Raw genomic sequence first — 26,054 nt, 5'->3', positions numbered from 1 at the left:
ATTCATAGCTTCGTGTTTCCATAACTTGAAACACTTATCATAGCGACTGATTAGTATACTTTTATGTCAAACAACAGATACTAAAAAGACACCATTGTGATTTGTATGTTCTCATTCTTTGTAATCTTTCCATAGCCTGGTCAGCATTCCACCTCGGAGCGTAGAAGTGGATGTGTCTTCTTGATTCATATCACCCTCTTGTGGTCCATCATCTTCTGCAGGTGCATACAAAAAGCTACTGCAGTCCTAGGAGAGCTTGATTCAATGGAGTGGAATTTACTCAGTAATTGTTCAGCCTTGCTGCTGTATAAGTCAGTTGATTTTGGTCATTGTTAAATCCAATTAATTCATTAAGTCAGTACATTTAAGTGTTGCTATTTTCAACGACAGCTTCTTCCGAACATGGACCTTGAACCTTAAATTGGACACGCAGTACATCATGAATGAAAGACAGTCTATAATTTGAGGAGTGCCCCTTTGGCCTAACCCAGCTGACTTTGAGGTGGTGCACACCCTGTCATTAACAGGCCATATAGACAACCAACCATTCAGATCTGTGGGCAATTGCAGTCTTCAACTCACCTAACATGCATGTTTTCTGCGAGTGTGAGAAAATGCCGGAGTGCTCGCCTTCGAAGTGTGCATTTTATTGATCATAAAGTGACTTGAATGGAAATATTGAGGACCTGCCATATTTGAATGACAAATACTGAGGACATTCGGGTGTATAAGTCATGACAGCTGCCTCATTGTTGAGGGGTTCATGGCTCCTTGCAAAGTTTGCATGTTCCTCTTAAGCACGCATGGGATTTCACTGGGTGTTCTGCCCCCCCCCCCCCCCCCCCCTCAAAAAGAATAGACGCGTTACGGCCGTCGCACAGCACAACAGGAAAACCGCGCCCTCTGGTGTTTTCATCGAGAAACTACATTATGAAACCCCACATGTTCTGAAGCAAGGAAAAAGCGGCTTGCTCTTGCCGCTGTAATTATACTAGAATACAAAGACAGTATATGGGCAAGAAATTTAGGAGTGTGCATATCTGAGAGGCTCATGAAAATGACTGCCCCATTCACTAGTCCCCGACAACCTCGGGGTCCAACAGACTTGGATGCTTTTAAGACTCAAGACCGTCCCTTTTAAAAGGCCTTTTCTAAATGATTTGATTCATTGATTGTTTTTAGTTTTAAATCTGTCATTTTTGATTGAGTATTTTGAGATTTATTAGGTTGGGCCCTACTGTGTGTAGTATGTAATATTAATAAAAAAAACTGTACTTTAGGCCAATTGATAACTCGTCCAATGACATGCTTGCGACTGGTTTTATGCCCGGCGATTAGCTGGTGACCAGTACCCTGGTTTGCTGGGTACGAGCTCATATTAATGTGACCCTAATTAAGTGGTAGAACAAATTATTGTTTTCTTTTAAAGAATATACAAAACATTCATTTCTATAATGTAGTAGTTGTCAGTGTTGTACCAGTGGGGTGCATCTTAGTTCCATTTAATGTTTCATGTCATATAGGTTGATGTTTGACTCAGCATTTTTTAAATATTTTGTGGTGCTTACTGCATTCAAATGTTTTTTTTGCAGAACTGTCACTTGGGAGGTCACTTCACAGTGCAACTGGAGTAAAAGAATGAACTTCAAACATCCATCAGTCCACAACAAAACCCCACCCAGTTCGATGGAGGCGGGATTCCATTGGTTCACGCGTATGTAGATCAGCTCGCCCTAAATTCAGCGCCTCTCATTGGTCGTCAGTGACGACAATCCCTTCTTGCGCCCCGCCCACCTTAGCGGATCAAGTTTGAATGAACTGCAACAGCCTTGCTCTGGAGGTGCCAGGAGCATTTGAGGTAATTATTAAAAGTGTGTATCAAAGGGCACGCTGAGCTAGGATGGAGATGAAGAAGAGAATTCACCTGGAACTGCGGAACCGTACTCCGTCGGACGTAAGTGAACATACGGACCATCGCTTTCGCTTCTAACCGGACGATGAAACCTTTAGTGTGCATTCTTGGCGTGGTGGAGAGTGAGAGATGCAAAGTTTGTCAAGTCTGAGGAAGATGCGGACGTCCTGCTGCGTCGGTGCGAACATGTTGACAAGTGACAGGTGTTGCCGCCGCGTCAATTCCATCTCCCGTGTGTGGCCGTAAACAAGGCAAGCGGCGAGAGAAGCCATAATAACTTTTGATCCGCGGGGCGCTCCTATTCGTTCGCCCCCCTCGTATAATATTGACACGATGCATCTGAGCTACCCTTTAGGAAATAAGCAAATTCGGAGCAATGTGGCGAAGTAACAATAAATCAATCCCAAAACCGCAAGGTGCAGCTGTCCAGCTCCACCCAGTTACCCCTCGTTAGCACAGCTCAATACTTAACTGGACTATTGCAATGGTGAGGCGTGCTATCGAGCAGCGCCAACAGCCTTTACGAACTCGCCTCCACCCAGTGGCACAATACGGCGACATTCACGTTCGCACGCATTAACTGCTGGTGTGGGTTACTCCTTTGAAGCTGTCGTGCCGTTTCGATTACGTCGTACCATCCATCGAAAACGCATCGTACACCGGCGCATGGTTGTTTCCAGAAGTAGGACACACGCCGCCATTTTACTATAGTACAAAGGTACTTTGAAACACTTGAACGCCGCGTTTATTCGACACGAAACAACGAGCAACTTTATAATACCTGGTTATAAATAACAACCTATGAGCGCCCATCGATCCTATCTGCGTTTGTTTGTCGTATACAACAGGAAGGAACGCTCGCCTGGCAGCGGCGTAATCCGTTTTAGTTGCCCCTCCTACTAACAAATGACCCTAAGGACTAGGATTTTTTGGCTACGTTTTTTCGGACAAACGTCGCCTCTTCGTCGTTCACACGCGTCCCTGCTCAGTACAGCAAATAAAATTGACCTATTTTAGGGATAAGCAAATAAATATATAATTTGCGTAACGTTAAATGATCTTCGCGAGAAGACTATCTGCAGCGGAATAATATTATGCAGGTCTACGTTCCGGTTCTCGATGCTGATTGGTGTCACATTGGAAGGTCCCAGCACTTGCGTGAATATCCATCCGCTCAATTCAATTCTGTACTGTACTTTATAAGCTTGTAAAAATAATACTAAAAGAGTCAGCGAAGTATACACGTTCTTGAAAAATTGCATACAAAAGTATTTAGCGGCTTTGTCTTTAATCTGTATCTTGCTGTTTAAATTGGTTAATTGTCATTTTGTATTTGTATTTTTTATATTTGATTTATTGTAAATAAAACATGCGTTTTAACACACATTTGCGTTTTTATTTAAATAATTGCTTCATCAATTTAATAATTATATATGATACGGTAAAAAACGTGAATTTGTATGAAAACAAACCACTTCATATATAGTAAGGCTGCAGTTGTAAATAAGAACTTGTTCTTAATTGTTTGCCTGGGTAAATAAAGGTTAAATAAAAAATAAATCAAATATACACAATATATAGTGTATATATTGTAGTTCTGTTTAAACCTCATGTTTAGGTTTTAAAAATAAAATGTGGCGCTTGAGCACAAACGTTCGCCCGTCCCAGCATTAAAGTTTGGGGTGGGGCTCCGCAATTAGCTATTAAAGTGGTTAAACTATGGTATGTGGCATTAATTGATACAGCAGCGTGCACTCCCTTGTATCATTTGTGAGGATGATTGTGCTTGAGCCTAATGTCATTCATTTTACTCCAATCATTTTGGCTTTACAAGTGATAATCAGACTTGAATTTGTTTGCACTGTAGGTCAAAGAGCTTATTCTTGACGACTGTCGCTCCAATGATGGCAAAATCGAGGGGCTAACAGAGGAATTTCAGGAGCTGGAATTCCTGAGCACAGTGAGGGTTGGACTGACTTCGGTCGCCCACTTACCGAAGTTAAAAAAACTCAAAAAGGTTGGTTTTGGATAGTAAATAACCTGTTAAGAGTGTGTATTGTTCTGATTGTTGGAATCATGCACAGCTTGAACTCAGCGATAATGAGATTTCAGGAGGCTTGGAAGTGTTGGTCGAGAAATGTCCCAACCTCACTCATCTCAATTTAGGCGGCAACTGGATTAAAGACCTCAGCACCATTGAACCACTGGTGAGTTAAACATGGCTGAAATCTGACTGTTTTGTCAGAAAATGCTTCCTACGTCACTTCAAAGTTCTTATGCTCCGGAGCTTCTGACATCTTAGCTGCCAAATCATTGCCTGAGAAACTTTCTGGGTTCCTAGTAGGAACTTCCTACGCATGCATGGAAATTATACCATGGTATTCAAACTGATTGGCTCAGGAAATTGCATTCTTTGCTGATAATATACATCCTTCAATAGCTTCCATCCTGCAAAAAATTTCCAGACCTGGAAATTTATTAAATCAAATTCCATCATTTTTTATAGCTTCCATGTTTGCGTAGGACCCCAAGAAAGTTTCTCATGCAATGAATGGCTTGTTTTACATTAGATTCCCTTTCTGACACAGTCCTCCGGATTTATCCGGGCTTGGGACCGGCACTCAGAATGTACTGGCTGCACACCCAATGTGGCTGAGTTGACAGATGAGATCAGACAGGAGTGTCTATAATGTTTGCAGATGACATGGTGAGACTAGAAATAAATAAACCAGGTGTACGATGCTATCCTGATAATAATAATAAACTAGAAACTTAGTTGTTAGATTATACGAGCAAACCTGACACAATCATCCTTTTTTTGATAAGTTAATATGAAGTACCCTGAAGACAGAAAAAAGCCAAATTAAAACATGTAATCATAAAAATTGTGATCACTATATATGTAGTTGTTATTACCATTGTTAAACTACAATCTATTTGAGTACTGAATAGCATTTACATTCCTTTAAGAAGTGATGGGATTGGAGTGACCCTTTATAGTCAAGTTCTCAGGTATTGCAAGGGAAACAAATTTTTTTTTCATAAAACTTTCTATATTGACTACAAAATGTTTGAACTTGAAGTGGTTGTTTCATTTATTATTTTTGTTGTCAAGGGACCATGGCATGAGCAGGTTAATGCCCTTGTATAATTAGATATTAATCCCTAGTTTGTGATTTTTTTTTTCCAAGCACGATCATTTTTATTTTATTGCATTAAAGTATTTTTTCAGTTGTAGATATTTCTTTAGTTTTTGTTACTGAAAATAACTTGATGGGCAGATACTTTAAACACCCAACTATTTGCATCTAAACCAAAGAAGTCAAAAGTCAATATTACCTATAAATACTCCCTTTAATCACATCATATACTGTTCCATACATGCTCCACCGTTGATAAGACTCGTCCTTCTGACAGAAAGATCTGGGGACCCTGAGAAGTCTTGAGCTGTTCACGTGTGAGGTGACAAACCTGAGCGAGTACAGAGACAGCGTTTTCAAGCTACTACCACAGCTCACCTATCTGGACGGATTCGACAAAAACGACAAAGAGGCGCCGGATTCTGACGCCGAGCTCTACGCAGAAGGCTGGGAATACAGCTATGAAGAGGAGGATGGTATGTTTGACACACATTTACATTCAAGCAATTCTACGGGACTGACCGCTACATACATGTGCATTTTGCTGAGAGCCCTTGGTTTTACCCAGATGAAGAGGATTTTGATGACGAGGCACCATCAGGAGAAGAAGAGGAAGATGAGGCAGATGACGATGAGGAGGAGAATGAAGAGGCTGGCCCGAGTGGAGAAGTCAGACTTGAATTATCATTGAAATATTTTTAATCAATTCATTTTTCTTATAGGTGCTTTTAGATCACCAGCAAAATACAGTCAGTGTGGTGTTTTTGCTGTACATGCTATGATGAAATCTTGAACGCATCAAAGTTTTATTTAAAGTCCTTGCTTGCACGAAAAAGGGGGTTCTATTTTAAATAAGACAATCTGATCATCAGGAGGAAGATGAGGAGGACCTGAATGACAAAGAAGTAGATGATGAGGAGGAAGCAGAAGAGCGTAAGTAGGATTGACTGACAAAAAAGAACAACAACAAAAAGCAGAATTGCTCTTTGAATGAAAGAGGAAAAACTGTTAAATGTCTTCTGGCATTATAAACAATTTGACTGTTGTTGCAATAGAACAAGACCGGGGTCAGAAGAGAAAACGAGAAGTGAATGAAGAAGGAGAAGATGACGACGATGACGATGATGATTGAGGTGTCATTTGAACTTGCAGGTCTGTTTGAACTTGTGTGTCCCAGTCTCTTCCCGGTAACCAAGTGATTCTCCCGTCAGAAGGAGAGCTTTGGTTCTTTGCCCTTTTGTCACAAGCGCTGCACCTTTGAAGATCTTTACAGTCCACTTTTAACTACTTTGCAGACACATATTTTATAAGCTTGGCAAGGATAAACGTTTTAAGAGTTACCTGGGGTGTTTTCTCACTCTTTGTATGAGACCCGTTTGTGAATACATATGTATTTTAAGATCTCCATTTTAAAGCAACAGAAAACGCATGCCTAGTTCTGAGTCGTAGTTTCAGATATGTGAGCCGGGATCCCATCCAGTAATCTGTCCCCTTGTCTTATTTTTGACTTAGAGTATACTTTATTTCCTAGAAATAAACCATGTGTACTATGCTATCTTGACATTCACCATGTGCTGAGGGTGACCCTCTGAGGTATTTAAATTATAGTAGAAGTCGACCCTTGTCAAAACCTAAGCTTTCATAGTTCGGATATTACGTGTTCTTGTAAATATTGACCAAATCTATTTTTTTGTATTCTCACTGATAGCAGCAGACATTGAGCATATACGTAACTGATGTGAACCCATACAATGTAAGATGTGAATGATGTATTCTACTTCACTCAGAACGGGCAGTGTGAAACCTCTTGGAGTTTAACACCACTTTTTAAACATAATCTCGCCAGAAAGGTGAATAATTCATAATCAGAATTATCTCTGTGTCTGTCCATATTCTTGTCTGTGACAAACTATTAGACACTATTTGGAAATGTGCTAGGAGTACAGCCAAAGTCTGGTTGGTCCGTGAATGTTAAAAGTGATTCTATGTGCAGCGAACTTAACCTCTCTTACAGTATTTAAATTATCACAACACACAACCTGGTCAAATCGGCCTTCAATACCCTTTCAAATTGTTTGTCCTCTTCCCATTTACAACAATAAAAGCCGTTTATTTATATTTGGAGCTTTGATTATTATTTTTTTCCCCCAAACATGATCAATTTCTTCCTCATCTCTAAATCTGATGAACATGCAGCCTGTATAATGTTAATGTCACCGTGTCGTATACTCCCATTCATTCATGCACCTCTTCAGGGGTAACTGGCTACATAGCAAATTACGGTCGACCCCTTGTACAATTAAATGAGGTTTAATAAAAGATAACACTGATCAGTTTTGTGACACACTGATTGAGACCTACTCATTTAGAATGTAATGCGGTGTATTATTTAGCTCTTGTTTTGGATCTCACTGGATTATGCAATAGTTAGAGACGGATTCAACACTAAAAAAATGTTTAAATTTGGATAATTGTACATGAATGTTTGAGTTTATACTCCAGCCTAAAATAATGCGAGTTTCGAAAACCGATAGGATTCTGCAATGCAAAAACAATCATTGACACAAGAAGTGCTCAAAGTTACAGACTGCGTAGAAGAATCAACCTTTACTAAACCACATTGGAGGTTCACATTTCATTTGTGTTACACATATACTGTAACCAATGTAACTTTTCCTCTTTCCATAACCATGAATGACAGGATCAGTTTGAAAATGTTTAATAATTGCCAAGAAAAAACAAATAGTAGTTTTATGGCTATTATTCAGTCAAAAGAGGAGAACGCTATATAAGCTTTTACAACATGTGGTTTAAAGTTAGCATACATGTCTTTTTACTGTTAGAGGCAGAGCAAAATTAGACATTTACTTGTAGTCAACATGGTTTATAGTAACCGTGATACACTGTAGTTAACAACTAAAGGAATTAGTTTTGAGAATATAATACCTACCTATATACATATCTACCTTGTCTGCAGTTATGGTGTCATTGTCAAAAACCATTAAAGGGCCACTTCCACAACAATCCTGCAACATTTACATGTAAACATTCAGCAAAATCAATTGTCACAATCATTACTTGCCTTGTCACCGTCATAAACAATATGAGAGAAAAAAAAGCAACAAATAAATAGTAATTAGCCCTGAAACCAAATACATAAGTTTCAACAAAAGTTCCCTTACAAAACAAAGGTACCCATTGACTCGCCTCGTATTTGAACAGTCGTGTCAGTGTTGGGAAGAAGTAATAGACACAAGTACATGTCGGCCATTTTGAGATGATGCTGTAGCTCCCTGCAGACAAGCTGCAGTATTGTTTAAGGCCTTGATGAAAAATATGCATCAATTGCATTTAGTCCACCAATTTGGCTCCGATAATACAAAATGGCTTGTTAGCACTTGGGGGGAGAACCTATTGGCTGCAAGCAAGAGAAGAGTCTTAACGAATGGAAGAAAATTGGGCACTAATTCATCACCTTTACCAATCCAATAAATTCATAAGTAAAATAACACTTTACTGATTGCGATCTTTCCCTCAGTGTGACAATCAATCACCCCTACTCTGTTGTGTAACATATTTGCCTTTATTACAATATTAAGGTACCATAATAAAAAAAATATTGTTCAGTGAGGCAGGGCAGCAGGAGTTACAAGGTCAAACATGGAGGAACGCTCCAAAGCTTTTTGGAGGTCCAAACTAGAGGCAAAGCAGGCGGCTTTGTCAGAGGTCAAATGTTGTTGGGGCTCAAATTCTTCATATTGTTGAGTTCCAGCTCCAGTTGGCGTATTCGCACGTCCTTGGTGCTCAACTCCTCCCTCAGCCTTCGCAACTCATCCTGCTGCCGAAAGAACATCTGCAGGAGCTGCATTGGAAAGAGAAAAAAAGAGATAGCAAATGAGGAATGTTCATGATAATTATATTACAATGAAAATCGCAGTTTAACAGAATTATCTGGAAGAGAAATTGTCAAACAAGCATGGTCAATACCAATACCGCACATTCTTCCTGAGCAAACTGCTCCAGTTGTCTCAGGTTTGGAGGGTGCTTTCTGCAGACACGTTTCTGCTCCTTCCATAGAAGTTTTATACCGTGTTTTTTGTTCGTAGTGGATGTTTTTGCCTGTGTTTTGGGGCTTTGTCCTGTTGCAGTACTAATGTCATGCGCCTGGGACCCAGCGTTTTGACTGTGCAGCTCATTTTTTCGTCCTTTATAGTCTTGAGATTTCATTGTATCATGCACAGTCCCAAGACATCTCATGCCAGATGAAGCAGCCTCCGAGCATGTTTCAAAGTAGGAACAATGTTCTTTTCTTAGTATTCTTTAGTTTTGCATTTATGAACATAGAGCTGGTAGTTTTTGCATAAAAGTTCCTTTTATGTCTCTTTTGTCCATAAGACGTTCTTCCAGACGTTTTGCGGCTTGTTAGCTTGCAGTTTGGCATTTTGTTTTGTCATGATTTATATTCAACAGTGGTGTCCTCCTTAGTCATCTCCCATGAAGTCCACATACAAAGGCTACTGTGATCTGACGCTGATGTAACTTGATGTTCACCTTTAATTTCTTCTGAGGTTGTTCTGGCTCTTAGCATTTGTATTATCTGTCTCTTTAATTTGTCAGGCATATTCCTCCAGCAGCCACATCTCGGAAGGTTGGCTAAGTCTCATGGATCTTAAATGTCCGAGTAATATGTGCAGCTGTAGTCCCAGGAACATAAGCTGCTTGGAGATGGTCTTATAGACGTTACCTTTAACATGCTTGTTTATACGCAGTTTTATTTGCTATTTGGTTCTATTTTCTGAGACTAAGCTCTCATTTTGTAGTGCATGTTCAGTATGTGTGTGGCGGGGTGTAACAGGAAATAAATGAGAAGCACTGTATTAAGACAAAAACAGGGTTAAAGTCATTTCACATGCCTATTTGGGAATCTGGGAATTATCTTCTACCTCATTTTCTGTCCTGGGTGGTATGTTTTCAAGCAAGTCGATGCCATTCACGACCACGTTTTTCTTTTCCTTAACTGGGGCCTTGAACACTAACTTGTTTGGTCGGTGGTAACCATCCTTCAGGGACATTAAGACCGGGTCTGTTTGCAGAGATGTCATAGATCACAAACTCAGAACATTGACAAACAGTGTCATCTATGGGTTTTAAATCTGCTTTAAAGTGTTCCTTACCTCTGTTGATGCCACTGAGCCACTCTGTAGCTGAGAGTGCAGGTTCCGTTCCCGCCGTCATTGGGTAAATATCTTCTTGGTATGTGTCTGACTGTAAGACAGATACATCAAATCAGTTTTGGGTGAATTCATTTGAAAATCGCTATTATTGCAGAGGGTTCGGAAACGATGATCCTTGGATTTCTCACGGACCCTTCTTGGTACAATCATTGAAATCGGCTCTATCAAGCCCTTCAGGGTGACTAGTTTGTAGAAGCGGAACACTTCGCAAGCTCCCACATCCAGACCATGCTTTGGCATCACCCCTGGAATGAAGAGTGACAAGGTGAAAGCAGAACTGGACAAATTGGGGTTTAGTTTGACGTGACTCTTTATCGTTCATTACTTTTTGATCAAACCTTTTTACTTTACAAGATCACTTTTTTTTTTACGAAGTAGATAGAAGTTTTTTTTTGTTTTTTTTAGATGAGCTCTTGCCGGTAGTGACTTACCTAATCCTTTCTGTGGGGCCGGGGACCGGAACTCCATTAGGTACTGAATGAACGGTTTTTCTGTAGTGATCTCAAAGTAACGGATGTTGCCGTCTCCCTAGTAAAAAAAAAAAATGAACATGATAAAATGTATGCGCTTATACAATACTTTTGAATCCAATAGTTGACATTTTGAGTCTGACTCCAAGAACAGAACAGAGGCATGTAACCACTCTCTGAAAACTGTTAAGCGTTTTCCACATTTCCTTTGTCAGAGGTTTCGAAGCGAACCAACAGAAATGAAAACAATTACTGCAGTCTTGAATGCTTTATCAGTACAACTTTGAGGGAAGATATAGGAGCTAGAGGAATGAGGCAACCGCTATAAAGTTTTCTGGTGCATTTCTAAAAATGTCATGGTTTTTATTTTATCGCCACCATTATCTTTCCCAGAATGATCCAATGTCTACTACTAGTGAGTGGGTTGGAATTTTTGTTTTTTTGTCAAAGTTGAGGATATGCATTCCACTACCCATTCTTTGGGCAACACCCAAGGGTGAGACAGAAGTGGGATCTTCTAACCTTGCCTGCCAGGTACACCATGTGCGTGTCAGAGTCATAGAAAGGAAACAGCAATCCTGAGAGACCATCTATGTCCTCTTCCATCACTGGCATGGACAAATCCTCCTGGGAAGATCAACATATCACATATTGATGCAATCTCAGGCAGACACGCACACGCTTGCTCCTCGCACTCAGAAAGCGCCATACGGAAGTTTAGCAGACCTGATCCCAAAGAGCAATCTGACGTGTGTTCCATCGAGAGACACCTGTGGTGAGCAGCCGTTTGAGGTTGCCCAGGAATACCACTCGGTTTACTCTGTGGTTCTTGTAGCTGGCTTGCTGGAGGAGGAACACCAAGACAGAGTGAAGTGTTGGGGATGCTCTAACTAATCACCATGTAATTTCTTTGTTGCATGAAAAGCTACAACAATCCTAACTGGGGATCAGTTTTCATTTTGATTCCAAGTACCATTGAAAATTTAAATGGCTTCTCTACCCTCATTTTGTCTCACCTACCTGAAGAACTCTGCCAGAGCGCGGCTCAATGACTCGCAGCTTCTTGTCTTTACAGCTGGTGGCCAGCAGGCTGCCGTCTGTGTTGAAGGACATGCTAAGGATGACGTCTGTATGGCAGTCAATCATTTTTACTGGCTCTCCAATCTCCAAGTTCCAGATCAGGATCTGACGAAAAGGGATGTGAGTGGACTTGATAGCTTATTTTAGTGTCTTTGAATTAATGGCCTCTGGCAAAAGACCAAGATCTTGATTTATTATTAATGTACAGGCTTGAACCTGTGAAAACACTCACAAACGTGATTGCACATGCAAACAAATGTGGAATCTGATTGACTAACCAGGATTGTCTCACTCAAACTATTTTTTTTTTTTTTGCAAGATGTGGATGTATGTATGTAGTAAATTGATGAATTTTGCATGCGCATTGTGATTTACCAAACCTGAGATGAGTTGCGCTGGCTGATTTATTTTTAATCAGTGTGTACAAAGCAGCCAGTATAGTGCAGACAAAATGTGAGGAGGCAGGGAAAACTTTTCCACTCATGAAAACATTTTTGAAATGCCAACAAAAAATCATTGTGAGTCAGCATTGCAGTTTTAGGGCATCTGAGAGAACTTCTTGCTGACTTGGAGCAACACACAACAAGGCGTCATGCCATGTCACCTCTGACAAAATTACCTTTTATCTCTAAATATTTGGGTGTCTGCCTTTTTCTGGTGTGCGGTCCCAAGTTCATTTTAAAAAATCGTCCTCAGGAAGAAATAAACAAGGAATACAATTTGGGTTTTTTATTTGTTTCCTCTATGCATAGTCAAAACAAAATGATTTTTTGACTGCATAATGGATATATTGTGTGTTATCAATGCAGTATGACGTGATACCTTATAATCATAGCCAGCGCTGAATAGGATGCCACTGCTGGTAGGATGCCACTCGATCAAACCCACTCGTCTCCTATGACCGTACAGCTCCAGCACTGCCTCGGTCATGTTACGCCGCAGGCCGCCGTCCGGGATCTCCCATATTCGCACCTGTCATATTCACATGCCAAACTGCGTCATGAGACAGGCTAATAGAAACACAAACCGAGAAGTGAATTATTATTATTAGGGAAGGGCCCATTTTATTCTGTGGTCTTTATTATGATATAAGCAGAGATGCCCCATTTAGTGTAGGATTTGGCTTTTAGATTAAACTGGATTACAGTTATGTCTGAAAGCACCATCATGACCAGAGGGGATTATTCATCATCTGTGAAACTACTCCATAGCACAATATGCTACATTATCATGCTTTCACTGTGATGTCATTGTCGGAGATATGCAATAATGCGTTTACCGTAATTTTCGGACTATAAGTCGCACCGGAGTATAAGTCGCACCAGCCATAAAATGCCCAAAAAAGTGAAAAAAATCATATATATGTATATAAGTCGCTCCTGAGTATAAGTCGCCCCCCCACCCAAACTATGAAAAAAACCGCGACTTATAGTCCGAAAATTACGGTATATAAATCCAAGGTTTGAAGTGCAAGATAACATAAATCAGAGGCAGGATCAATCAGTGTATAAAGATACTAGTGAGTGAGCAGCTAGAAAATGTAAATCCTTTAAATGCCTTTCAGGTAACTAGATACAGTACCTTCAAGAAGAATTGAACCAGTAAAAGGCATTTGAAAATGGCATAATACGGTTTAACACTTGCTGAATCAGGCAAAGATGGGAATGATGGGGATTGGAGGGATTGTGTTCCACGTAAACGTTTGCATGTCTTTAATATCTGGGACTAATTTCCTCCGGAGACAAAAAGGAAATCTTGAATTGAGCATGCTCAATAACAATCAGATGAAAAGGATCAAATAAAAGTGGTGAAGATCACTTGCCGAGCTGTCCTCCGAGCATGAAGCTATGATGTTTTCAAAGAAGGGGTTCCATTTGATGTCCAGTACATTGCCGTGGTGCCCGCATACCTTTGGGTAGTGAGTGTCTAGACGGCCTGACTGAAGAGAGGGAAAGATGGATATTTGATTTTCTCATGGTCATACATGTACAATACAGATATCTCCAATGAGTACATTATTTTCTAGTCTTATCAAATATGTTTTCCAAGAAATCTTTTGGGAAGTGTACTTATTTATGTTAAGTACTCTCAGTAGTGAAAATAAAACAAAATCCACATAAAAAACTGTGGGGGACTTGTTGTTGCAATAACCCATTGTGACCACTGCGGGGCACTGGGCTACAATAATAAGGCACTGGTAAGCTGATGTGAGTGACGTCATAAATGTTTGATGTCACTTTAGTCCACTGACCTCCTTTTTTTTAATTCCCAAGAGATTTGTGTTACGTCACATTCGCTCAAATCAGGGTTGCGATTGTTCCATTTGTGTGTGTGTCATTATATGCACTGTCTTCTCTGAACTGTGAGAATGAGCATGGCACATTTTTTGACAGTCTGTCGAGTACCCTCACTTATGTTATTAAAATTGATTAGAAGCAAAGAGCATCAACCCTAACACGCTATCAAAGTTGACATGGCGTGAAAGCATATTGGAAAGTTCACAACAGTGAAAACATGCAACGGTGTCCATCGCAATGCATTCTAATACTTCTATGGCAAAGTATTTCACAGGGAGGACATTTTTATTATAATATAAAGACAAGGCAGAGGCTATGGGAGGGATGCGAAGTCAGAATTCTAAAGGAGCTCCGTTTTGAATGAAACATTCCTTAATCATCATCCTCACTGAAAGCCATCATGAGAAATAGTTTTTTTCATATTTCATATTCTTACATTCTAATTTAAAAAGTCTGCAAATCTTTTCAGAGCAGGTTATAAATCTTCCAAGGTATATTCTCCCACATGGCCAGCCACTTCTAATTAGACTAAAAGGAATATGATGAGTCATGCTTCTGGAGGTTAATTGCTATTCTGCTGCTGTAGTTTATCAGATGGACACGGGCATGCTGCTGCTCCTCAGTGTGGAAAAGCATCACACACAGCTGCTTGTCTCTGAAGCAAAACAATAGGTGGGCACACCGCCGCCATGTTGTGGGTGAAAGACTCCATGTCTCAGGTGTTCGTGAGCCAATGTTCTACATTCTGGGTCCCTGGGTGCACCAGGTGGTGCCGGCAACACACTGTTGGTGGTTTTGTCTGAGGGGTGGCTGTCATTATAATATGCCAGCCTCGATGAAGGACATAACCTTGGTGTCAGCATCAGGAGAGGAAAAAAAATGGTGTTGCACTAAAAGCTTTTTTTTGTATTAACACATTTTGGAGACTTAAAGCATTTACAGTACCAACCCATGTCAGTCAATTTGATCACTCTGTATAACGACTTATGTATTTTAGTACGTCTGTCATCATTCCCATGACGTCTCATGACAAGGGTGGGGAGGGGAATTGCAGAAAAAGTGATGACCCATGTCATTTCCCATGAAATCCAAGTGAGGTTTTGAAATAATTATCCATTTACTCAGTCGCATTCATTGTGAATTCCAAATACATGCAAAACTGCAGAATCTTAAGTGGTGACAAATGAGCAACCATATGGACATACATAAGAAACCTAAAAGTAGACTAAAATGAAACTCAAAACTGTCACAGGACTGAATTCTCCATTATTTTGGATGACTACGTATGTCTTTAACAGACATCAAAATGTCCGAATTAGCACATGTGAAACCGTGTCTGATCTCAATGTGTAAGTGAAAGTTGGATTTATCTTGAGACTTGAATTAAATTGGAATCTGTTGAAACGAATGGCCACATAACTTGGATTACATCTGTTTTTCTCCATTCAAAGAAACACTTTAACACACATTCCCATACAGTGGCCAGTTCGCTATGCATTTTTAGCGAATGCATGGATGGATGGATGTTACAATTTTGTCTTTTATCTGAATGAATGAATGTTATTCCATACAAAACATAAAAAGTGCCAATGAGCTGCTCACGCTCTGATTGTAAAATACTGATGTCATTCCTCCAATGTCTGAACATGAGAAAGCCATCCAATTAATTTCTTCCTTTTTTTTCCTCATTACAAAAAAACAACAACAAAGCATCATAACTGAATATGATGTTGCAAAGCAACATAAAATCATACGTTGCTTTGCAATGTCTGGGGGCCTCCGAGATAAATTCAGTTATAATGCATTTCCCATGTAGCATCCAGTTTAACCAACGAGTGTTACCTGGGAAACAGGAATGATGATGAATGAGCCCCCACCAGCGCTCTCAGTGACCACGGCCAGGAACTTGGAGTTGACGGCACAGAAGTGGCTGTCGTGGACATTCTTGGTGATGGGGATTCCATCGTAGCAGTGCTCCCGACTGCCTACCTTTCCGTAGACATTTCGAAACTTGGAGCTTCGGTAGGACGACCGCCATGACATCTAACATCAATAGAACATAGTGGAGATTAAACACATGTACTATATAATATACGAAATGCTAACAAAAGAAACCTACAACTGAGATTTTAATTGGGTGAAAAGTTAATTGCAAAATTGTTTCACAATTGGCAATTGAGCTAACCTGACAACTTCAGTGGGATATATTTTGGTTGTCTTCAACCTAGAGTCATTGTAATTTTACAATTTCTGAAAAAGATCAATAGGGTTAAAATTATAATGTGCAAGTACATAAGTTCACTGAATGCCTTATTCATTCCAGCCACTGCACAAATTAATTCACACATAGATGCCAGCCCAAACACACGAGCTTCTCTCACAGCTGTGTTTATTCACCTGTAGCTGTGATGTGTGCACATTCACCAAAGGTGTGGATGGATGGCGTAAATTTCACACCTTGCTACTGGAATTGCGGAATCCCCTACATATCGCCTCTGCTCCAAACACACCCAATTGGCACACTTTCAATGTCTTAACTTCTAATAGCTCACATGGAGAAATGTTTCACTGTCCTTTGAGAATCTTTTTTGAAGTAGACATGATTGAAATCATTTCCATTAAACAAAGCTACAATTGCAGGGTGGGCCGTCCCATCTGTGTATGTCTGATAAAAGTCACACAAAGTGGTAAAAATAATCAATGTGAGAAAGGACGGATGATCTCTCGTACTGTCAGATAGCGACTGATAAAATGGCTTGGTTACATTTAAAGGTTGAGGCAATCTAAGATTTGTGAGGCGCACAAATTTAATGTTGTTTAGTATTTTAAGCCGTTCCGATCAGAGCACTTTGAGTTGATGATCTACTATGAAGGGAAAATGAAAATCATGCACTCAAGCACAGTACTTCACATCCATACTAGTGACACTGTCGTCACAAAGCTGCTTTGTTACACTCGGATGTCAGACATCCACCTTCTTTATTGAGTCAGCCGTTGAAATCTACATACTCTAGGTGTCAAACTCATTTTTTTCGCGGGCCGCATTGTAGTCATAGCTTTTTTCGGAGGGGCATTATGACCGTCAACCCAAATAAAATGATGTGGTGGGCCGTATCTGGCCCCCGGGCCTTGAGTTTGACACCTGTGCTCTATTGCTTGCGCCAGTGCTAGCAGAGTCACCATTATAGCCCTCGAAAAGCATCTATTTATTATAATAACCAACTGTTTGCCAAAATCAACCTCCTACATCTCATTTTAAATGTTAACATGGGTTCATGTATGATTGTAGCCCTTTTAAATTTCACAAAGCACGCACTTCTACTCATTTGACTGATTTGAAGTAGTAATCTTCCAACTAAGTGGGCCCCTGAAGAATTTTATTAAACTATGTCAACAGTGCATCACTACAAAGATGCAGTGCCTTCATTATGTTGCATGTCATGCACATTTGCATTCAAATGACTTCTATTGCTTGCTTCTGGGAATTTGTCATATTTCCCCACTAAAGAGGGCTTCATAATTTGCGGCGCTTAGTTAAATCCATGTGAAATGATTGCATATGCTTTGATATTCTTAAGACATTTAGGCCCTGTCACAGGGCGAGCAGCGCAAGTTAATATCCCCCCCCTAAAAAATAAAAACAGCTTTAAAAGTCACACATTCCCTACGATGTATTTTTCAATGTAATTAAATACATTAAAATTGTCAAAAAGATGTGTAACCTCTAACAGTCATGTCAACATCACTCAAAAGATTTTAAGCTATTTCCAATGGGAAAACAAAACAATCATCAGGGGTACCCCAACTGAGTCAGTTTGACCATCTGACATCCTACATTCATCTGACACACAAAAGAAATCCTCGGGTCATTTAAATGTAGCAAGGCCCAGTCGAGACACTGTGTCGTGTTTTGGCTTGCCTCTTCTCCCACACAGTGACATTATGCAGTCATTTATCACAACTTCCCTTCGCAGTAAGGACTAAACCTCACAAAGAGAAATGCTGTCACTCTTTTAGCCAAATTCAGATTTTGGCACAGTGTGAAATGGGCTCATTCACACAGGAAGTGTTACCGTTTGGCTGGAATAGTTTTCTGCCTTGGGAACTGGCTGCGTATGGTTATCAAACTTTTTGTACAGTCAAAGCAATGCATATGCATTTCAGACTTGTCACTCTCGGCGACTTCCACTCTTCTATTTCAAAAGTGGCACGTCTTTTAAGGTGCCCTCTTGGAGAGGAAATTTCACTCTTGGCTCTGGTAGTGGAGTGAGCATCATTGTACTTGAAGGCTGTGGGTGCGATCATCAGTCTATGTCAAGTAGTTTCTGGGCAAGCTTGATACTGGACCTTTGGTTGCCCTTGATGCTGTCATCACTAAATGAATGATGTGTTCAAGTGCTTCAATGGCTAAAGGGAGAAAAGTGCAATCCCATTTACTTCTGTATTTATATCAGCAATGAGAACAGGGATGAGATCCAGCACTGAGTTTATTTTGGTGCAAATAAAGTTCATTTTTCGACTATTCTGTTCTCTGTACAAAACAAACAGGAAGTAACTCCAGGAGACTCAGAAGCAGAGCTAATGATGTTTCAGGATTCAAGCTGCCCCTAGTTGTGACAGGAAATAATGACGTCCTGCACAGCACACAAAGAATGACTGTCCAAGAAGCCATCCATCACCACAGAGGGAAAAAAAGAGGTCTATTGTTCGGTGAAATTATTCTCGTATTTTTGACCCATCTGAAATCCTCACCAAATAGAATTTGTTATACAGTATAGTCTCTCTTGTCAAATGGTTCCGGACATGCATTTGCTGGAAGAAAAGATTACCGTTAGTGCCGTATTTCCCGGACTATAAATCGCAGTATTTTTCATAATTTGGCCGCGGGTACAATTTATACTCTGGCTCGACTTATATGTGAAATTATTAACACATTATTATATCATTTCAGATGTTATTTTCACACTAAACCACAAGAGGGCGCTCTAGGCCTGTGTTGATCATTTCTGCAACTGACGAGTCTGACGTAAGCGACATAGAAGAGGAAGCGCCGCATCTTCTACCTCCGGAGTTGTTTAAAAGTGACACAGAGGATGAAGATTTCACTGGATTTAGTGATTTGGAGTGACACAGATGGTTTGGTAAACTTGTTAACATGTTATTTATGCTATAGTTATCTGAATAACTCTTAATACGTATGTTACCAGGCACGTTCTCAGTTCCTTGTTTATGTGTTCATGTAACGTTAGCATACCGTACCATTCAGCCTGTTGTTTCCTCTATTCTATTTTTATTTTAAATTGCCTTTCAAGATGACATGTCTGTTCTTGGTGTTGGATATAATCAAATAGATTTCCCCCAAAAATGCGACTGATACTCCAGTGCAACTTATATATGTCTTTTCCTTCTTTATTATGCATTTTATGGCTGGTGCGACTTGGACTCTGGAGCGATTTATAATCCAGAAAATACGGTAGTCACAAATTAGTCCCTAGTCCTGTGGGAATCTCGGAGGCTCAGCGCACCAAAAATATTTCGCTCTATTATTTTAGCAACAAGATGGACTGGATACTCTTATCTTTAGCTCATCAATCAAACACTTTTGAGCTCAATCTGAATTCATTCTTTTCTTTGACTCATCTCATCTTTCACTTCATGTTTCTTTACAACCATCACTGTCTGGAAAGATGGAGTGATGGACTGATAGAATGAAAACACTTCACCAGACAGATGGGAAAACATGGCAAAGTCCGGCGTCAGACCATCTGCCCGGACAAGACTTTCCCATTCTGCAGTCTGAGGGCTCTAGTTGTGCATCTTGGCGCTAATGCTGTCGGATCCCAATTTCCCTATCAATGTAAGGCTTGCGCACACACAGTATATTTATATTTCAAATAGCTTCATTTTAATTTCTTTTGCAGTTTCCTATGCACCATCCATGATAGGAAAGTGATTGACTTTGTGCACTGTTGTTAGATATTGTATATCTATTAGAAGGTCACTCATGCACATCTTTCCAGTCTGTTGCATTGATCTGTTATTGCCATCCTGTAAACTGGACTTCCACAGTACAGTCCTGGGAGCCTCATTTCACATTACCCTTTGGACAAATATAAAATTTGCTATTTTATTTTATAGTTGTTATACCCTTTTGGATGATTCTATCAAGTGCTTTAGATGTGAACCCTAATATTGAAGTCCAGACCTGAGACCTACAGTACACCCTATAAACTCTCAGAGAGATGATGATAATGTCTGTAGATGAGGCAGGAGTTGACTATTGCTGACACACTGATCATGATCTCATCAACTTTCTGTTAACCTTCAACTAGCCTTGCCTTAAGCATCTCTGCTTTGACAAAACTCATGCTGAAGCTGTGGTTTAAAGCAGACACAACCGTGCAACACAACTCAGCTTGCATTAAAGGAATGAATAGGTTCATGTAACACGTTCTGTGACCACAAAAAACAAGCACAAAGAGTAAAAGGAAGCTGAAGAAAGTCAAAGCTATTGTATTATGTGCTGCTTAGAAAGTACCAGCTAATATCTATATTTACACTGCTATCAGAGCCCATCGGCATAATACGGGGCTGAGTTTGACCTGATTGAACTTCAGTGTGTACGTGTGTGTGTGCACATGCATGCGTGTGGGCGGCAGGATCATTCACCATTGATTTGCTTTCCTTTCCCCACTCAACACTGCACTCCCTAATGTTCACTCAGCTTTGTAATGCTGGTAGCTCAGACCATAATGTATGTTCAGATGTGTTGTATAGTTCTTAAATCTTGCTGCAGTCAAACAAGAAAAAGAAAATCATTGTCCACAACCAAACCAGACGTTGAGAAAAAAAGCTGGCCATTGGACACTAGGCAAATGCAAGTTGATGTTGCATAAGCATGTGCAAAATGACATCACAGCAGAATATACAGCGTTGCTATTGTCAGAGAATGAGATGTGGGATAAAATAATGTAGATTCCACAAGACTTTTCTGGCAACGACTGTTCCAGGGAGAGAACCAGCCTGATTGTCCATCAGCAGCATAGCAGCAGCTTTTGCATGAACCCATCAGTGCAACTTCACTGTTGCCATAAATAGAGTGTCAGAAAAGCCGCCCGGATTTATAAATGCGAGCATCATGATAAGATAGGACATTGGTTTCTCCGAAAGTCTAAAAACATTTCGCTTTTTGTACGACCGTTGCTTGGGTTTGAGTTGAATTAGAACTGCTTCTGTCCTCCAATCTCTTTCAATGTGCCACATTCTCATACCTAACCTCATAAGTCATACCTCATACTGTGGCCATTCTATTTGGAAAAGAAAGGGTCATAATGCAAATTAACAAATGATTCCCCCTCTACCAAATGCAAATACCGTACAACCACTTTACACACAAACAAAGAAATGTAACACACCATTCCATTGAACGCGTTTCACAATTAGTTCAAGTCATTCAAAGGCAAGTCCATCGCTGTCATAACGTGAAGGCTTTCGGCATGTGGTTGAATGATATTGTATTCCCAGTGAGTGACATCCCAATTGGAGGCTTCCCCCATCTCATATGGAAATGCACTTGAGCCCTTTCATGCACATTTGAAATGTACGATTTTGCAGACCCACAAAGTGAGCAATTTGGACGTTTTCTGACAGGCAATGAGCTCATGAGATTGGAATGTCTTCTGGTATGGAAATCTTTATTGTGGCTTTCTCACAACTACTTAGCCTTCCCCCCTCTTTTGTCTCACAGTTTTAGTCTTCCCTTTTGCACAATTTTGTCTTTCGATTCATCTCTCTTGCGTGTGTCTGTTATCTGCTCTTTTCAGGCAGGAAGATTAACTCTGGATTTAGTATTGTTAATCTCTTACACTGGTGATTGTTTTCAAACTCCAAGAAAAGACGATTCAGCTTGCAGATTATTGTGTGCCAGTGTGTGAACGAGTGTGTGCATGTAAACAAGCTGTCAAATAGCCTTTTGGCTAAATCAAATGACATTTAGATGTATCGTACGTGAGGTACCCTAAGCAAAGACCTTTGGGCATGTTTTTATAGCATCGATTCAAAAATAATATAAATAGAATTGATGAGAAGCTCAAGCAGCAACATATCAAAAGAACTTGTGTTATATTAATTAGGGTGCAAGAATCTTAACAGATTCACAGTAACTAGCAGAGGCTTAACATTTCTAAACTCTGTCAAAGCACATATGAGTGAATGTCATCAGAAGGGCATCATAACTGGGCTATTTGCTGAGATGTAATTACAAACCCAGTAGCTGGAAAGCTACTTTGAATTAGACGGCATTCACATCACTGGGATGGATATGAAGCTTTGGATGTAAACATCTGTGTTTATGCTCGAGAGGGAGGACCTCAAGCATTTTTTTACCCAAGGGCGAGCACACTGTATTTGCCCACTCTGTAATCACTATTCAAGGGTACTCCTAATTTGAGGATTAAAGCGAAAATATGTCTCGGGTTTTCCGATCTCAGGCAGTTGGTTAGGGTTTGGATATAGACTAGAAACAAACATGATCCTGGAACGTAATTACCCTAAAGAAGCTTAAGAGAGGGACACAAAAATTTGAGATCTAAGCACAAATCTTGCTAGCCAGGTATTTTGACTTTTTTTTTTAGCCACAACTGCAACCCTGTTTGCAATTTGCAAGGACCTTCATTATTCATTCCTAATGATTGAAATCATCCTTCATGAACAAGAAAGATGGATGAGTGATGGTTTGCTCTTGAAAGAGGAAGGCACACATTAGTGCCGCTATGATTGACAATGGACACTCTTCAGTTTTTGCAAGATTTCCCTATTGTGTTTAAAAGAGTAAAAGAGGAAACAGTAAGTCTGTCATGTCCATCCCCATCTACTTTGTCAGTCATAACACACTGCTCTCTCTGTAATGCCCCTCACAAAAGAACTGGACCATTTCCTGTACAGATCACAGCTTTCAAACTCTCTGCAACCATTTGTGCCAGTAGCTGACCACAAATCTTTCTTACACTTCCGAAAAGCTGTGAAATGAACAGAAATTGGTTTCAACATGAATGACAATTTGGCCCCTTTATTCCTTCAATACCCAAATTCCCTCACAAGAGATTTGCAGACAGACGATAGTCAGACAGCCTTCCGGGAACACTTTGGAATTCAGAAAAGTGTCGTTGTGCTCATCATGTCAAGATAGGAGGATAACTGAGCGCAACTATCAGCACAAAAGGGAGCCTTTAATGGAGGAAACTATCACGCGATCTTAGTAAAAGAATTTGGGAACACCATATGGGGTTCTTCTTCCCACTTTAGTCTTACGTAAGGTACCAGATGCAAGCTGCGGGGTTTTATTTAGAAACCTTGAGGATGGCTACACGCACTTGCACAGATTTAGGTCATAAAAGAGGATAATGGTTCTTTCACTCGTGTCACAGGATCTCCAATAGACTAAACTAGCGGAAATCTGCCCACCTACAGATTTTTATTTTTATTTATCCGCCGACTCACAGTTGTGCCCAAAACATTCCCATGGCACCACATGCTGTATTGCAATCAAGGAAACACTATCTTATTTCTGCTTCAGTAGAAAAAAAAATCATAAATTGAACATTCAGAAGAAATCAATAAAGTAGGGTTAGGTCTAACCATACTCAAGGTCTGTTTTATTTTAGTACTGCTCAGCGGTGTTCTGTATGTCCTTTTTCTATTCCATTAAAGGGCTTAGCCTAAGTGGTATTTATGTAAATTATGACGTAGGATATTACTATTTTTGCCAAATCAATACAATTAGGATAGTATAATTGTATAATTTTCATTTTAATGATTCTGGATATATTTGTAGGATCACTATTTAGTATGTCTGGAACTTAATTGTATAAACTCTAATCTAATGGCAATAACCACCTTGTTAGGTTCGAACAAAGTAGTTTTTGATTTACCATGCACGCTTTGATAGCAACAAGCTGTAAACCCAAAGAAAGTGGACCAAAGTGTCAGTCTTACGAGGTTAAAGAGCTTAAGTTCCTGTCTGTCTCAGAGACGACTCAACCAAGTACGGCCTCGTTTGAAGTCAAAGGTCATGGAATTAAATAAGTAATGACCTACTTTCATGGCACTGCCTATTTTGCTTCTGAAACACAAGACAGTTCATTCACTTTCTATTCTTTTGGCTTTCGTCAGATTATTTTTTATTGTTATGGACTAGAAACAAACATATGTATGTATTCTGAAGTGATGGGCATTTTGTCCCAGAGACGAAACAGTCCGTTTTGCGGACAGTGGACATGAGGATAAGAAGTTTTTAAAAAAGGATGGACGAAGCAAGCATTTTGTTGCTTTTCGTTTGTCCTTGTAAATTTAATATCTTTTAGCAATTTCAGAGTAGGGGATAGTTACAGTACCTCTTGAAATGCAATATTTGCCATCCCGTGCAGTGTCCTCCTAATATGATATTCTCTAACGGAAAATCATCATGGAGGATAAATCTGGTGTTGCTGTATTGTCGGTATGTGCTGAGCTGAGGGATGGAGGGTCATTCAGCACTGTCAGCATGGTAGCACTAGTCCTGCATCCTGCATCCTGCCCCAAGGTGACTTCTCTGCTGTTGGCAGGCAGAGCCTTGAAAACAGCTCATTCTCATCTTGCCTGCTGTTCCCACTCATCAACATTTAGACGATAATATTACCTCCATCCTAAATTTGGGCCAGCTGCCTGATTGTTTTACAAAACAGATAAGAAAAATTCAATTCACGTCCTGTCTGGAGTCGGATTTTGACATTAGTTCCTCTCTAACAAAAGAGCACATGGCCTTTTCCTATTTCAGTTGTTATAGTAGAGAAGCTACGCTGCAGCAGCAGCTCTCAGCCCTCCCACACGATCACACACAGGAAGATAATTTGTAGTTGCAGAGTATGTGTCTGTGTTTAGCTCGACAATTCAATCTTCAAACGAACATTTCTGTGTGTACAGCTTGCAGGTATTCGATACAGGAACGAGCAATTGAGGCCATCGTCCTGTGTCTACGCTAGGGCATCTATTTTAGTCCAGGGTAATTCTTCTCCTGGGTGTAAGTGTGCTCATTTGCTTTATCAGTCTTCCTGTCACTCTTCCCTGCGTGACATTCTGTCTTTCTCTCACTTTGTTAATTGATTAAGAGGATTCAACCTGCTGCTGCAGTCTTGAGCTCAAACCACAATCTTGGTTCTACGTAAACACTCAGATCAACTGTACACACAGGGATCCTTGCCTCTGCCCTCAACTTTAGCCTAACTTGTTTGGGTTTGTTCACAGAATAGGTAACCTTCAGCCCATACACAGTCCACAACCCCAAGCGAAATTAAAGTTGACCCACGAATGCAGATAATGCTCATATTAAGAAATATTAATTGCAATTATAATTTTGCAAATTCAGTACAGACATTTGAATGTTTCCATAAAAATCCAAATGGTGTTTTATAGGAAACAAGATTCACACCACTTGCCTTTCAGAGTCCAATCATCCTTCAGTAGTCGGTCAGTCCCCATTCCATAATTTAGCTATTATGATTATATATATTGGCGTTTCATCCACAGATACAGTAGCTAGTATTAGAAAAAGTGGATGTTTGCATGCAATACAAATAAGGATGCATCTACGTTGCATACAAACAATACCTGAACTTTGCAGACTTGAAAGGGTATCTTAAGGATTTAAATGGCAAAACAGTTTATGGTGATGAAAACTTGATGAGAAACGACCATCCTTCCATTGTATCATAACTACAGCGTCAGCTGTAAACACCTGCAACCATGTTGGCAACTCATCTTCAGCCACTTCGCTTCATCGATCACAACACCACAACACCGACTCTCGAACCAATAATATCATAGGAGTCATCCTGAAACGCAATTAAACCACACAGCACAGCGTCTCTTACCTTTGTGACAGTCAT

The 26,054-nt window shown here is 40.1% G+C and overlaps 2 protein-coding genes across 5 annotated transcripts; one reads left to right on the top strand and one right to left on the bottom strand.

Annotated features, from left to right (window-relative positions):
• The first annotated feature begins 1,778 nt into the window (after positions 1-1,778).
• On the top strand, positions 1,779-12,555 carry anp32a (acidic (leucine-rich) nuclear phosphoprotein 32 family, member A). Of its 4 annotated transcripts, none has more exons than XM_037247438.1 (8): positions 1,779-1,954; positions 3,780-3,929; positions 3,997-4,119; positions 5,330-5,528; positions 5,621-5,721; positions 5,925-5,985; positions 6,108-6,204; positions 11,832-12,555. In XM_037247438.1, the coding sequence occupies exons 1-7, from the start codon at positions 1,901-1,903 to the stop codon at positions 6,182-6,184; spliced, it is 765 nt and encodes a 254-aa protein (XP_037103333.1). In that variant the 5' UTR covers positions 1,779-1,900; the 3' UTR covers positions 6,185-6,204; positions 11,832-12,555. The 4 variants fall into 4 exon arrangements, with proteins under 4 accessions (XP_037103333.1, XP_037103332.1, XP_037103330.1 ...); XM_037247437.1 differs by lacking the exon at positions 11,832-12,555 and adding an exon at positions 6,264-7,385; XM_037247435.1 differs by lacking the exon at positions 11,832-12,555 and having other exon boundaries at positions 6,108-7,385.
• Positions 7,640-26,054, bottom strand: coro2ba (coronin, actin binding protein, 2Ba). Its single transcript, XM_037247434.1, has 12 exons — positions 26,040-26,054; positions 15,976-16,176; positions 13,659-13,775; positions 12,659-12,808; positions 11,777-11,941; positions 11,483-11,599; positions 11,279-11,383; positions 10,718-10,814; positions 10,419-10,531; positions 10,227-10,317; positions 9,996-10,135; positions 7,640-8,914 (listed from the first exon to the last, which is right to left on the bottom strand). Exons 1-12 carry the CDS (start codon positions 26,052-26,054, stop codon positions 8,780-8,782), a joined length of 1,446 nt encoding a protein of 481 aa, XP_037103329.1. The 3' UTR covers positions 7,640-8,779.

This window comes from Syngnathus acus, chromosome 3 (genome assembly GCF_901709675.1).
Source record: "Syngnathus acus chromosome 3, fSynAcu1.2, whole genome shotgun sequence".
NCBI classification, from domain to species: domain Eukaryota; kingdom Metazoa; phylum Chordata; class Actinopteri; order Syngnathiformes; family Syngnathidae; genus Syngnathus; species Syngnathus acus.
Note: the sequence above shows the minus strand (reverse complement) of the source record. Positions and strands in the feature narration are given on the sequence as shown.

Coding starts and splice junctions, on each gene's coding strand:
- anp32a (XM_037247438.1), top strand. CDS start 1,901: ATGGAGATGAAGAAGAGAATTCACCTGGAACTGCGGAACCGTACTCCG. Junction 3,930..3,996: donor AGTTAAAAAAACTCAAAAAG/GTTGGTTTTGGA, acceptor AATCATGCACAG/CTTGAACTCAGCGATAATGA. Junction 5,986..6,107: donor TGAGGAGGAAGCAGAAGAGC/GTAAGTAGGATT, acceptor TTGTTGCAATAG/AACAAGACCGGGGTCAGAAG.
- coro2ba (XM_037247434.1), bottom strand. Junction 10,815..11,278: donor TGGTGTACCTGGCAGGCAAG/GTTAGAAGATCC, acceptor TTTTTTTACTAG/GGAGACGGCAACATCCGTTA. Junction 8,915..9,995: donor CACCCAGGACAGAAAATGAG/GTAGAAGATAAT, acceptor TTTCCAATGCAG/CTCCTGCAGATGTTCTTTCG.